Below are 15,658 nucleotides of genomic sequence, written 5' to 3'. Positions count from 1 at the left end.
AATTCTTAAGAGTTCAGTTATTTTGACCCATTCATGCTTCCTGTAGGAAATGTACAATAGATTATGACTAATGACCTGATGCAGAAACAAAATGGTATTTTCTTCTATTTGTCTGAAATTCATTACTACTCCCAAATTTAGAAGAATGGTCAGTTAAGCACAGAATCAAGATCTGAGAATTCAGATGGAAAAGGTCTACATCAAGCTTAGGATTTAAAAGGGAAAAATGAATGAATGGAGACTACTCTAGAAAAAAAATTTGTTTTTAAGATTTTATTTAGTTATTCGTGAGACACACACACGAGAGGCAGAGACATAGGCAGAGGGAGAAACAGGCTCTTTTCCCCCGCAGGAGCCTGATATGGGACTCGATCCCAGGACTCTGGGATCATGACCTGAGCCAAAGGAAGATGCTCAACCACTGAGCCACCCAGGAGCCCCTAGAAAATATTTTCTAAAGTGGAACAAAAGTATAGAAATAATTTTGATTTGGATAGTAACAGGGAAAACATGCTGGGAAGTTCTTGTTTCACATGCTGCTTAACTCATAATTCTAACTGATACTTCATGATAACTCATGTGCTATATATGAGGGGATATGTAATTACAAGTTTGTTTCTCAGGTATGGCAAAACTTTGATATTGAAAGACTGAAGTCTGTTAAATATTAACCTAGCAACAGTCTCTTACAGTTTTATCGTTACAGGTTTGAGTTACAAAAATATTCAACGACCACCCTTATGTACAATCAAATGTAGGCAAGAGACAAGAGGTATATCGTTGCTAACAGGTTCTTGGAAGGAGATAGATGCTTCAAAGTTTCATATTAAGATCCTTGCATCTTGGGGGTGCCTGGGTGGCTCAGCTGGTTAAGCATCTGCCTTTGGCTCAGGTCATGATCTCAGGGTCCTGGGATTGAGCCCCGCATTGGGCTTCCTGCTCAGTGGGGAATCTACTTCTCCCTCTGCCTCAGCCCCTCTCCTTCCCCTTCCTCTCCTCCTCCCCCTGCTTGTGTTCTCTCTCTTACACTCTCTCTCCCTCTCTCCAATAAATAAATAAAATCTTTAAAAAAAACAAAACATAAATCCTTGTATCCTCTAGGGGAAGAGTTTGGGGAACAAACTGGGGGAAGCTTCCACATAGTCATTTTCAATCTGTCCTCTTAACACTCTTTGGCTTTCTTTGCAAGATGACAAGACGCTAAGATTTTGTTATCTGCTGCTGCTTGGAGCCAAAGACTGCCCTAGACTCCTCTTCCACTCTTTAGTTTGTTATGAAAGTTCTCAAGCTTTGGAGTGGCCATCAAGATGAAATCACTGCATTTCTGGAGAACTGTTTTTCTTCTCAGAGTACACAAAGGCACTCAGTTGATTGCTAATGTTTAGCTTGGTGTTCATGAGGTGAAGATATAGGACCGTGCTTCTGCATGAATGCTTTAAAGAAAAGCTCTCTTTCGTAGCCACCCTGCTTCCTCATCCTCTTTTGAAATGCTACACTGATCACAAGGACTAGGCTAAGGACTTGAGATGGACGGCAGAGATTTTCATCTGTTCTGCTCACTGATATATCACAATGCCTGACATAAAGTAGGCACTTGACAAATAAACATTGGCTAAATGAGATTAGGTGACTCTTCTTTATGGATGAAGGATGGTATCTTTTAACTACAGGCTATGTCCACTAGCTCAGGCTAATCCCACCTATACTTAGAGGGGAAAAAAAATCCAATGCCCAGATGGAATTATTTTACTCAGCACTCTCCTAGCCCTAAATAATCAATAAGGAACAGTTCTGAAGAAACTTGCACTGGAAAATAAATGGCCTAATAAGAACCACAAAAATCTCTCACCATGTGAGCTAGAACCTGGAGAGCAAAGCTGTCTATTTCTATGGAACCTGTCAGTGTCTTGCCCTGCTGCTCTGATGCCAACCTGAAGATCCCTGGGCCTAAGACTCATCACATTTTCAAAACTATGGAGCACAGTGAAAATGAGACCCAGTTATTTAAATGGCTCTAGAGAACTGTCTATTTTAGTTCCTGATTTCTAAAGTTCCAACCACAGGAAAAGTGCAGATGGTTTGAAGGTGACACTAATTCTGTGAGGTCTGAGTTCACATCAACTGGGCCTCCCCTGTAGTGAAACGAAGTGGTAGTGAAAGGACGAGTGGGATGTTTTAGTGAAGGAGAGACAATGGCCTTTTTGGGGACTAGGGGTTTGAAGGTAGGGACTAGTAATAATGCATCTTTAAAAATATTCATCAAAGTTTCCCTTCCTTTGGGACATTCTGATGTCACAATTTGAAAACAGACCCATTTCCTAACAAGAGATGGCCTCAGTAAAACCTACTGACTTGAGTCATAAACTTCTTTTTTGAGGGGTAGGGAGTGGTTATAATTTTAAGGAATAATCCTGGATCCCCAAACTTTCACCCTCTCCCCAGATATGGGAGCAACTGGTACTCTGGTCCCACAGATACTCTGAAGACAGTAGCATTCGCAAAGCAGGTGGTGGTGGTGTTTTGCTCAGTGAAAACCACAGTTTCCTTTTCATATTGCTTGTTGCTTATCATACCACCTTGCCTGTTCTCCTTTTTTCCCACCATATCCCTCAAACATCAAGATCACATATGTGGAATGAAATACAGAAAGAAAAAAAAAGGGGGTGCTATCAATGCTTCCAGGTGACCAGGTGGGAAAAAAAATGGTGTTCCTCTACTTTTCCCATAAATTCATCTTTTAATATATTTGTTTCATACATTTAATCAGGGACTTCCTTAAAGTTAAGGAATAATTTCCTTAAAGTTATTGAAAAGAACCACAAACATAGTATCACTGAAACCCAGACACCTGTGCTATCCTTACAGAAGAGATACTGCTGAGGGAGGAGGATCAGGTGAAGTAGCTAGCCAGTGGAAGGAGTCTAGCCCCAGACTTCATCTTTCTTCTGGCAACTACTTTCTTTTCCAAATGTATAAAAAGGCTACCTACGAGCTTGATTTTTGATCCCCAAAATGTAATATCATAAGGAAATGTAAGTGCCCCTCTGGCCCTCCTGTCACCTCACCCAACCCCAGCTAAACTCAGGGCCATTTTTGTGCTATAATTAAACACCTACATATCTACATCTGCATACAGGGAAGCACCATCAACACATTTATTTTTGTGTAATACATTTATTTCTTTACGTTGTATACAAAATCCTCAACATTTTAGATTAAATACTAGCAAATGTAAGCTAAGAGGATGAGAAGCAGTGAGTACACTTGCTCCCTCAGTGGTACGGCAGTTACTTTCCATACGTGCCTAATGACAGCAGTGACTTTCTAGGTCTTCCCAACAGTCATTAAATTTAGGTAAATACACTTTGTAGAAAGAAGCATCTACTTACTGTGCTTCTTCAGAAGACTCTTGTTTTATTTTTAATGTTCTCTTTGTGACAGGTATTTCATCTGAAAAGCAAGGTTTTTGAAACAAATTATATTTTTCTAAGTAGCATACATTTAGGCAGAGAAGTAACTGTATTGACTGTTCATCCCATACTTTCCAATGCAAGGCTGTAATTGTAGTGTCAAACCCTGTCCAATGCCAGATTTATAAATATAACTCTTTTATAATGAGATGCATACATTTATATGCAAGATCAGAAACCAGCTCTACAAGTATAAAATTCTTCAAGGTCACCAGTGGATTGCTAGCTAGGAGCTTAAAGCTTAATTTCACTGCAAACATGATTTTTAAAGGAACGAGAATGAAAAACGATTCTCTTCTATTTAGATTTTCTGTGTAGGTTTTACAGAGCAATTTTCGCCCCAGTATCATGATCAATATACTCTGGACATTATTTTTCCCTAAGGTTTGGGTGACTTAACTCTTTAGGGCAAAACTCCCTGTAATGGGAAGCCAAAGCAATTTAGACCTTATTATCTTAGAAATTAAAAGGCAGCCATCACTTGGCATCAGCCCTTTCTATTCTCCCAATCTTTACATTGCGTTACTCTTACAGTTTTATAGCCTCTTTCTTCTCTCCCTTCCAATATTGAGAGATTTTTTTTAATAGCATTTGTAGGAGATATTAGCATTTAATCCTTTTTCTTTTCAATTAGCATTTCTTTATCATCAGGAATTCTATGAAATGGTGCCTATGGATTTTTATCTTAAGCTAGGAAAGCACATTTAGAGTGCCAATCCTACTTATAGTTCCTTGGAGGTTGCCTGAGCAACTCACTGAGGAGTCGAAACATTTACTTAGAAGTGAACACTCATCACATAACTTGCTATCAAAGCACAGTGGCTGCAGCAGAAACTGGATTCGGACTTCCAAAGTATGAAAATCCAAACTGGAGCGTTTGTTGCAAAAAAAACCAACAAATATTAGACCACCCCAGTTTGGACTTGACGGCCAGGAGTTTTGTTTTCCATCTTTAATGCTAAGTCTAAATACTTCCAGCTACTGCTTGGATGGGATCCTTCATGAATTGTGAAGGAGTATAATCACTGACAAAATTCAAAAGCAGCTCTTTTCAAGATAAAATGAGGCTTCTCTTCCTTTTTTTGTTTTGTTTTCTTTTGTTTTGTTCAGACTCAAGTCTGGCTGGGGACCTTTTCCAAATCATAAAGAGAAAAGTATTTGGAATAATGGAAGGAAAAGATACTCATGAGCAGCTGAACCAAGAGTTAACATTCTTGGCAGCGGTCTTAGAACCAAGGATATGCAGGATATTTTAAACTGCTTAGGATTCCACCTGCCACTGATTAGGAATTCTGTGTCTTTAGGACTTTTGCTGGTACCCAAATCCAAATGACCAACACCAAGCACCTGTTGGCAATTTAGGGCTAAACCAACGATGACCAAATTGCCCCCAAGTAAGGCTGGCTGTGTGCCTGATGCTGACAATGGGAACGGTACCAGAAGAAATGACAGATACTAAGTACCGGTGCATATATAAAGGTGTACACACACACACACACACACACACACACACACACACATTAGTTAAGCATCATATATATTGGCTTTCTTACCCAATTCCTGATCTGTTGGATAACCATGGAGATCCTGACTGTGGTTTCCCCAGTCCTCCTGTGGATACTCCTCCATAGTGCTGCCATCTGACTCCAGCTCCTGGTACAAGCCACTACTGTTAATAAGTACAGGCTGGCAGGGCTGAGCATCCCATCCTCCCTGACCAAACACCTGTTCCAACTGTTCAAATGTGTAACTGCTCTTTCTTTTCCCAACACCATGTTCTTTCACCCGACTGTAACACCTGCGAAGGGTCTAAGACACAAAGTCTTTTGTTATTCCTTTAAAGCTGTACTTCCTCTTCCAGGTACGGACCACAGATATTAATTACTATGAGACAGACACAGACAGACAAACAAAGACACATTGTTACAGGAATGCTAGATTTCAAATTCATTATTATATTAGAAAAAAAAACTAATTTAGCATTTACTCAAACAGGTTATAATTCAAACAATTATTTTGCAATTAATCATCCATTTAACAACAAGAAACATTACAACATTATTGCATGTACCCCATACACATATTTTTATACCCCCACTCCCCCCTTAAAAAGAATAAGAAAAAAAAAAAGAAAAAGAAAACAAGAAATACCAGCCAGCCAATAGGATGCACACCTGCCACAGAAGAGAAAGAGCTGCTATTGTGCCCAGAATTTGGAAAAAGTGAGGGAAGGGAGGACAGAAAGAAGAATTTCCCAAAGCAAAGAATATAACCTTCCTTACGCTTAAGAAGGAAAACAGAGTAAAAAACAATGCCTCAATGAATCAGCTAGTAAAACATATTACTTACAAAGTCTGTAGTCCTTACTAACTTACTCTGTCTTTAGGGAAGTTGCTAAAATTTGAAGGAAGTCAAATCAATTATGCTACAGATCCCTAGTCTCAAACATCAACCATTAAGAAACAACACACTACTTCCTACAGCAAAAGATCAGCCAATACTCATCCATTCTATCAACTCAAACTGCCAGCTAAACAAACCAACAAAGGAGGCCAATAATTTCCTTTTTTGTTGGGGGGGGGAGTGAGGTGGAGGGGTATCATTTCATTTCTTCCTCTGCCTTGTGCCACACAACAAATAAAAATCACTACTTGAGTCCACAGAGAAAACCTGGATGATTTTATTATCTTGCACAACCCTTCCATTTTCATCTTGGTCTTCTAATGAGTACTTCTGATCATTTGCCCAGTTTTGTTAATTAATGGTAGATCTTAATTCTGTCTTACATGATATTTTAAAGGATAAATCATGGACTTAGTCCTGGCATCCAAATTTAGTTAGTGCTACCCAGTGTCTATCATCTCTGCTCCTCTTGCTCCTTCTAATCTCCCTTCTACTTGACTGGATTTCACTCAGTTTTCTTGAGAGACAAGACCTTTTCTCCTTGATGGCTCCCAAATATTTTCTAACTCAACTGTGCAAAACCAGCTCACCTCAGACTTAATTTATATGCATTAGCCAGACTGTAAGTTTCTCCTAACAGTGAGATTACTTTCCACTTTCCATAAGCCAATATATCACATATTCTCACCAAACTAAACCAACTCTTAATAATCTTTACAGAGCCTCCGTGAAAGTTCCATATCTACAAATCACAGTTGACAAACGACAAGAAGACACTGTCAAATACTTTGCAGATCTGTCCCCTGAGAACAGAAATCCAGATGGGCAAAAGGAATAATAAAAGCATGACACATAGGATGATCTTCCTCAGACATAAACACAGCCGTGATTAGTTACCCCATCTGAAAAACCAGCCAATCTACCCCCTGCATAAGCACCTGCCTTTCTCCCTTTCTAGAGAACTCTTCTGGTGCCTCAAATGATGCCTTAAAGAACTGAGATTTCTGATTAATGCACTCTTAAAAAAAAAAAGTGTTCCCTCTTTGCCTTTGTAAAACATAGTTACAACTACATAACACAAAACTTTCTAGAAAAAAATCAGACATGAACTTGGGAAATGTGTCTCAGGGCAACCCTTCCAATGGAAGGAGACATATGCCTGCAGCAGATCTCATTTGACTTTCTATATATTCTCCTTTCCCAGTGCCCTCTGCCCTCCTTGCAGGGATTGGAATTTGAATTGCAAACATCTCCTGCCAATTTATTTTTATCTCACAATGTCTAGTTGCTGCCTCCAAGAACATCCCAACCACTCTTTTCAACTGCTCCAAGGACCGTACATGGAGAGTCCCGGCCGTGTCCCTTTCACCCTTCCAAGGCCATAAATGGAGATGCCACTGCTCACTTCTGACTGGCTGCCTAGAGAAAAGCATGCAGCACACCAAAGAGCCCAGTCAGATCTGTCACTAAGGGTTATTTCAGAAGTCAAGAAATAAAACTGATGTTCCTTTGAAGAAAGGTGCCACGGTTATCAGGATGGGATACAGGCATAAACAAAGCCACCAATCTCTGACAATATACATGGTGGGAAACCACAAAAAAGATTTACTTTCTTTGAAACCACCAAATTGAGCTTGAAATTTTAATTGGCTTATGTAATTGTGAATGAGGAAACTACCAATATCTAATGATTTTAGATATGGAAGAACAGTCAGATGATATATATTTCATCAAAAAAGGCTAAAAGATCTTGCCTCCTCTTTCATCGTGTACTTTTGTAATACACTTTGATAGTGTAATGTGCTGATATGTAAAATATCTATCAGGAGCCTGGAAGACAAATGTTTAGTAATTCCTAAATCTGTATGATAGGAATTCACTATATTGAAATCCTGTTGAAAGGATTTCCAAATTGATTTAACTCTCTTAAGACATAAATACACATAAGAGGTACCTTCTGGGTTCAGTAAAAGATCCACAGATCCAAGGAGAAGCTGTTTGGATAGGACACATCAACTAAGATAGAAAAAAAAAAAGTGAGAACTCAAACGTGAAATTGACCACCACTATAGGAGACACTGGAATTCAGTGAAACTGCAGGGACTTTAGAAACGGATAAAAGGAGCATATGGAGACCTTCCAATCAGAAAAAGTTACACTTCCCACGCTCTAAATGATGAACCAAAGCAGGCAATTAAATGACTGTGTGTCTGTGTCAACAGTCCTAAATAAGCCAACTTAAAAACCTACTCTAAATCTGAGATTAAGAGAACGCTCCAGAATCTAGGAAAAACAAAGTCTCACCTCCCATTTCAGACAGCCATGCCAAACCCAACAAGAATCTCAGTTTAGCCTACTTGGCCATTTCCTACTCAACACAAATACCTTACTTCCCTTCCTTCTTTCTTTACCTCATTTGTCTTAGAAATGTGCAGTAATTTAACGTCTAGCACTTATTTTTTTAATTAAGATCTTGGTGGGGGGGCAGAGAACGGGGAAAGAATCTGCTTAAAATTATTAAAGACTAGTCTATTCACAATTGCAAAGAATAATATTATCCTTATTGGCTAGAAATTTCCATGGTAAATCAATCTTACAATCTCACTGGGGAAGAGGAGTGAGATAACATTGTTATCTTGAATGAAGTCAGAGGGACAGAGGTCAGGAGGAGTCAAGAAAATCTGGAAAGAAGAACTAAAGCATAGGTAACAACTAGATCAGGCGGTCAAATCAGAGGAGTTCGTAGGGAACCGATTTGGAAAAAATGCCAAGTGTTTAATGATTCCGACAGGAAAAGCACCAGAGAGAAGACTAAAGGTTGTCCCATTACCAAAGCAGGGAGGAAAATCAGGTGGCTGACAACTGATAATTTATAGACAGAGCAAAAGTTTTATCAAAGTGTAAGATTGGAGTGAAAGGAAATGAGAGAATAAAGATGACATTCATTGTGGATGAATGTAAGGGGGGGGAGGGTCTGGGGGGGAGGGGAGCAGGTAAACAAAGGCAGGAGTCTTAGATTGGCAGGATTGGGGATTTAACGGCAGCAATGCAGAGAGAGACCCAAGGTTACAGTACACGTAACATTAAATACAGTGCACAATGCAGCTATCTTGCCAAAGTAAGTAAATCCAGTATTGGGTTGTATAAGCAGAGGAATCACATGTAAGCTATGAAGGTGGCTCTTCCTCTCTATTCAGCATCGGTGAGGCCACAGCTGGAGCACAGCATTCAGTTCTGGGCATCGAACCAGCTACAAGAGAGGGAAATTGTAGAGTTCAGAAAAGGGTAAATAAAATAATGAAAGGCTTGGAAAATAAGATCTATCAGCAGGGCCAGTGGTTTCATCAAAGCCCTTCCTGACATTATATAAGCTACTGGAGGGGGGAGTGGTAAAAACAAGGTCTCTTCCATTTCAGTGTCCTCCAATCCCTCGTTGACTTTCAGGAAGTAGAAGGAATTGAATCCTTCCCTGGTGTAGCAAAGCAGGGAAGCAAATGAAATAAATCGTATGGGCATATGCCAACCAATTCTGCTACTGGCTCAATCATTTTCTCAAAATTTGCCCCATTGCATATAATCATAAGATAATCACCATGACAAAACCACTGTTCTCATAGAACTGACTGCAGGTGGGGCAGGGTCTATATAATGAGGAACGGAAATAAGGCTTAATAACTACATAAATGTGTTGTTTAGAAAACACTGGCATGATCAGTCTAAGATGTCAGATGAAAAATAAAGTCAAACTGCAGGGCAGGACAGCTTAGTTATTATAGCAGGAAACAATGTTATAAGAAAAAACAAGCAGTGAAACAGATTTTCAAAGGCAGTTGTCAAATTGGACATCCTAGGAATGGATTACATAGTTGATCTTAACCCTCTGGCAACTAAATATAAATTTGAGACTTTTTTAACCCCAATGATTACATAAAGAATATACTTATTTACAGTCCAAGTCTTAAAAATCACATATTTCACAAGAGATAGGGGAAATTATCCTGGGGGCAAATCTCCAATGACTAATTGTTTATAAAAGTGTTAAAAACAACACCTCAGCCTAAGATGTGTATTTTGTAGCAAAAAAGTCTTTGTGAAATATATCTATCTTCTTTCTTCCTTTAAAGTTACTGCTTTAGGGGCACCTGGGTCTCTCAGTGGTTGAGCATCTGGTCCTGGGATCAAGTCCTGAATCAGGCTCCCCTGATTCCTATGTCCCCAGACATAGGGAGCCTATGTCTCTGTCTGTCTCTGTCTCTCTCTCTCTGTTATAAATAAATAAATAAATAAATAAATAAATAAATAAATAAATAAATAATTTTAAAAATAATAAATACAATAAAGTTACTGCTTTTGGAGAACCTGGGTGGCTCAGTTGGTTAAGCGTTTGCCTTTGGCTCAGGTCATGATCTCCTGGGATTGAGCCCCACATCAGGCTTTCGGCTCAGCGGGGAGCCTGCTTCTCCTTCTGGGCCTCTCCCAACTTGTACTCACATTCTCTCTCTCTCAAATAAGTAAATAAATTCTTAAATAATTTATTGCTTTATTGTAACTGTTACAACTAGTTGCTCTTAGTTAATGAGGCAACAACAACAACAACAAAATCACTGAATTTATTGCAATATCTTGTAGAGAGAGTCAAAATTTCTTTAGCTAGCTTTAGTTTCTTACTGTGAGCACAAAAGGTGGAAAATTTTTAAAAACCTGAAAGAGGAGACATGAGTAAATAAACACATTTCTGCACACAGTAAGAGGGATATTATGAGTACAGCATATATCACTGCATATGTGTGTATATTACACAGAGCTGTGACTAATGATTAGGAAGTCACTGGAGGCACAATCCATCTGGGGCCAGCAGAAGTTTTACTACCTATTTTCTTAGGTTCTCCAATATATCAAAATCTGGCAAACTGATTTGCCAGGCACCTAAATCCTTTAAAACCAAGCAACTCTAAATCCCAACAAATCAAAACCAAAACCAAAAATATAGCACTTGTTTCACACTCCCCCAGTCCTTAGCGCTACAGGGGAGGTTTTGGCAAGTGAAAGATATTTTTTTTCTTAAATTTTCTTTTTCTTTTTCCTCTCCAGAATAGAGGTTCTTAACTTTTTTGGGTCATGGATCCCCTTCCCAGAAAAACACACATATAAAACTGTTCTATACAATTTTAAGGGGAACACAACTCTCTGAAAAGCCCATACAAGAACCTCACGTTCAGAAACTGCTCTATACCATGTTGTTGTTTCTTCCATAAAATACATCAGGTATTAGTTGGAAGTCCTAAAACAAGGCAGACTTAATTTGTGTATCAGGTTTTATAAGAGATTCTAAAAATTGGGACAACCAGTTTAAGTACAATTTAATCAGTTTGCTCCGTATCCTGTTCATTTAGATAAGGCAGCATTAATATTTCCTTCAGGAGGTAAATTAGTCAAAATCTCCTGCTTTTTGAAAGAAACGATTTCTAGCAGTAAAAACATATAAGGATATCAATTTACTTATCACAAAAATATAGCACTTTTTCCCCACCTGCTAGGGAGGAAATCTTTTTTCTGAAGTGGCAATCAGGCAATATTAAATGATTCATAAATTATGCCAATTATCTGTTCCAATTGAATCACATAATATATGATCATTCATTATCTGATTCACTTACCAATACAGATGCTAGATAAACTACATAAGGTAACAACTTACAACAGGGAAATTCACCATCTAGAAACAAGTATAGGAAAGAAAGTCTTGACTACTTTCCTTAGTAGCCACAATGGCTAAGCTTTAGCATCTTCCCATTTTAATACTTTCTAAAGACCAAAAGGTCTCAAAGGAATAGGCAATGTCTACACTAATTAGTCCTTAACCCAAGGGGACTAAGTCTGATATATCATTCTGCTGAAATCATTCATATCATGGTCATCGATGTCTTAATTACTAAGAAAATTACCCTCAAACTTTGTCCTTAACTCACTGGAGCACCTGATACTATTTATTATCTGTATATCACCATCCTTGCGGGATAATCTCGTGGGTGAATGGAGCTGCCAAAAGCTCCAAGAGCAAAGAGCAAGGTTTCAGCTTCCAAAATATTATGGGCATTTTGAATGGAAAAGAACCTCAGATTATGTTAGTTCACCTTCCTCACTTGACAAATGAGCCAAGGACCCAAGACAAATAGGTAGTCCTTCAAAAGGGATTTGGCCAAAAAAAAAAAAAAAAAGTCCCAAATGCCACTCACATAATGTGAATGTTCCCTAAGAGAATATTCCCCTAGATCATAAACTCTGTGAGGTAGGAATTATGTCTGCCTAGTTCACAGTTTCCCTGAGCCCAGAATACTGCCTATCACATAAGAGCTATATATTTATGTGTGTATATATATTTATTAGGTAAATGAATTAGGGTAATTTCTACATTGTAAACCACTAGCAGGATTATTTTTTTCCTGGCGAAGAAAACAGGAAACTCCCTGTATAACCACTATGGTCTATTATCTTTATAGAATCGATAACTCCAAGGTAGGTAAGGCTCCTACTTGAAAAAAGCAGGAGCAAAAAAGGGTATGAAACACAAATACAGCTATAATTAGCAAAGCAAACTCCCTCTGTAACAAAAGGAATAACTGCAGAGGGCAAGGGCTATTTTAAAAATATCTACCATTCTGGTTTATATTTTTCCTTGGGTGGGGTCACTCACCAAAGAGAGCTCTGTCACTCTGTCCAAATATTATTATTACTTATGCCTTACAAATTATATAATATAATATTCAAGGATATAAAGTAGAATTCTGTCAAAGATAGAAAAGGAAAAAAGACTCAACTGTTCCCTGGATTCTGATTGGGTCAAACGGAAGAACGACCACCAGAAACCAAGAGATCTTACCTCGCTGGAGCCCCAGTCTCTGTAGGGAACTGTCCAGGATTGATTTTATCAGCTCACACCGCATTCCAAATCTGGCTATGAATGACTCACTTTTGTGTCTATAAAAGTACTGTCTTCATGAGGGAGAGAGTCTTGCGTAGAACAAATAATGCAGGAAATTTTGATTCTGAGTATCAACTCTTCTAAGTTTCCTAGTTCCTCCATGCTAGCAGGTGAGGGTCCTATCCATTCAGACTATGCAGAAAAACCCTCAAGGAGGATAATACCAATTGTCAAAAACAAACATCTTCCATTGCTCAAGAAACTATATTCATATGACCATAAAGTTTTTAACCCTATACCATTGGTAAATCATAAGGGTGCTCATACAATATCTCCTATTGGTGGCAACACTGTACAAGCCATACCTAGTAAGTGTAGTCATGTTTAAGGGCTTCTCTGGGATACAAGAATCCTTCTAGGCGTGAAATCCTCAAATGCTTCTCTATTTAGAACAAGACAGGTCAAAATATTAGGGCTTACCGAACTGCTTAACTATTTCAGACACAAGCAGCAACAGATAGTTAAGAGTCAAGACAGTCACATACCACTATTTGCCTAGAACTTCTTCGGCATCCAAATGGGGGAAAAATCAGTTGTTTGGCAAAGAATTAACCTGGATTAGGTTATTTTCATCTGACCTCCTACATCACTTCTGAAGTTACTACATTAGCATCTCTGTTAAGTCTTTTTCTTAGTAATTCACACCCGGGGGCATCACCTCAAAGTGGTATTCAGATGATATTTAAAATGTTAACTTCTATTAATATGTGAGAACTAAACACTCAAGAGAATTATCTAAAATATTTCTAGGATAGTAGGGGAGAATCATTCATCTGTAAAGGCCTCCCACACCAACATCCCACACTGCACACTAATTGGTCCATAATCAACCATGTCTAACAATTAAAAACTACACATGCAAACACACACACGTGCACACACATTACAAAAATACCTCACACAGCTTTACCATTACAATGCTGTCCTGCTCCCCAAACAAAGGGTACTTTCTACCAGCAATGAGACCAGTGTTTAGAAGGGAAATGGTGCAAAGCAGTTCGCCTCCCCCAATGGCCACCTCATTCCTTTCATGTGAACCATGAAAGTTTTGTAGTTCTTTTCTAACTAAAAACTACCATCTATTATGCAAAGATAATCTATAATACAAATTCTTTCCATTAGTAAATTTTACATCTTTGGTTGTGACATCTAGACAAAATCATGGAAGAAATAAGGTTATTAGAAATCCTCCATCAAGGTATCTGGGTACAAGCATTAGTCCTGACTGAATCTGGGACGAGATTCAGTCAATTGTTTTAAAAAGGGTAAATACTGGGGATCCTTGGGTGGCTCAGTGGTTTAGCGCCTGCCTTCAGCCCGGGGCGTTATCCTGGAGTCCTGGGATAGAGTCCCACATCAGGCTCCCTGCATGGGGCCTGCTTCTCTGTCTGCCTGTGTCTCTGCCTCTCTCTGTGCGTCTGTCATGAATAAAGAAATAAAATATTAAAAAACAAAAAAGGGGGTAAATACTGAATTAAAGTTGACCCTTGAACAACACAAATTTGAACTACAAGGGTCCACTTACACGTGAATTTTTTCAATTACATTACTGTAAATATATTTTCCTTTATGATTGTCTTACCATTCTTTTCTCTAGCTTATTTTAAGAATACAATATATAATACATATAACACAAAAAATATGTTAATTGCTCATATCATCAGTAAGTCTTCCAGTCAACAGCAGGTTATTAGTAGTTAAGTTTTAGGGGAGTCAAAAGTTATAACCAGATTTTTGACTGTTAGGTGTCCTTAACCCTTATGTTGTTCAAAAGTCAACAGTACTTCAAAAAATAGTGGGTTTTTTGCATTTACATGGTATAAACTACAGATCATAAATGCATGAAAAGAACACATCTTCATATGCTGACAGATATCCCATGAAAAACCTGAAAATAAGCATGTTTTAAGTTTATGCATCTGTCCTTGGGCAACCTGAACTTATATAGGAAGTTGTTAGAAAGAAATTCAGGTAATCATAAACACTTTTTATAGCTCATTTGGCTGTATTTTTATATTTTATTCTTACCTTTATGAGGATTGCTAAAAGCAATGGCCATATGAAAAATGTAGTCTACAAAAATCAAACATTTTCCATATGTGGCTCAATGTCCTGTGCAATGAAGGTAAAAACCGTAACTACCACTTCTCTCAGTGCCTACTGTGTGCTGAGATTTGAACTAAGCAGTTTATATTTATTATTCCTAATTTTTACTGCTAAAAGAGAGGGTCCTAGGAAATAGCCTGCGGAGTCCGTGCAGCAGGCTCACTGAGGAAGGCTCTTGAAAACACCTCTAAGAGACTGACCGGAATAGGGTTGGGCAGACAAAGTTGAAATAAGATACGGCTGCAACAGAGGCCTTGGCTAACCCAAAGTGACATGTGGCAACCAGGATGACCCTTCAGAGTTGTCCTGAACTGGGGCAAGGTGGCTGTATGTTGAATTTCAGCACTGACCAGCCACTGGATTCAGGCTGCCCCTGGAGAGGGAGTCTAACCTTGGGAGAGGTAGCTCCCTTGGGCTAAGGGAACTTCCTTCCAGGAATTCAACTGGAAGCCCTGGCCAGTTATTTGTCCAGGTGTGGGGGCGGGCAGATTAGCATCTTATTCCTGGAGGGGTCTGGAGAGTGTATCCCATGTATATGAAAGATTTGTGATATATCCTTATTTAACTAAATCGTGAACTAAGGGAAAGGTAAGAGCTTATCCAAGGTCACTATCAGAACCTCGTTAACATAAATTTCGGTTTCAAAGCTAAGATCTGGTGTTCCCCTCTTCGGTAGACATTGAAAAGTATAGAAAGT

At 38.7% G+C, this 15,658-nt stretch overlaps 1 protein-coding gene across 15 annotated transcripts in view; it reads right to left on the bottom strand.

Annotated features, from left to right (window-relative positions):
* MSANTD2 (Myb/SANT DNA binding domain containing 2) overlaps window positions 1-15,658 on the bottom strand; it is a 31,880-nt gene that overhangs the window by 2,359 nt on the left and 13,863 nt on the right. Inside the window, exons 1-4 of one of the 15 annotated variants that reach the window (XM_035715857.2) lie at window positions 7,828-9,020; window positions 5,196-5,279; window positions 5,024-5,123; window positions 3,390-3,450 (exon numbers count right to left, since the gene is read on the bottom strand). In XM_035715857.2, the coding sequence (XP_035571750.1) occupies window positions 3,390-3,450; window positions 5,024-5,099 (137 nt within the window). In that variant the 5' untranslated portion in view covers window positions 5,100-5,123; window positions 5,196-5,279; window positions 7,828-9,020. The other 14 variants (XM_025465102.3, XM_035715855.2, XM_025465101.2 and 11 more) reach the window with 14 other exon arrangements.

This window comes from Canis lupus, chromosome 5 (assembly GCF_003254725.2).
Source record: "Canis lupus dingo isolate Sandy chromosome 5, ASM325472v2, whole genome shotgun sequence".
NCBI classification, from domain to species: domain Eukaryota; kingdom Metazoa; phylum Chordata; class Mammalia; order Carnivora; family Canidae; genus Canis; species Canis lupus.
This window is presented reverse-complemented; position numbering and strand designations above follow the sequence as displayed.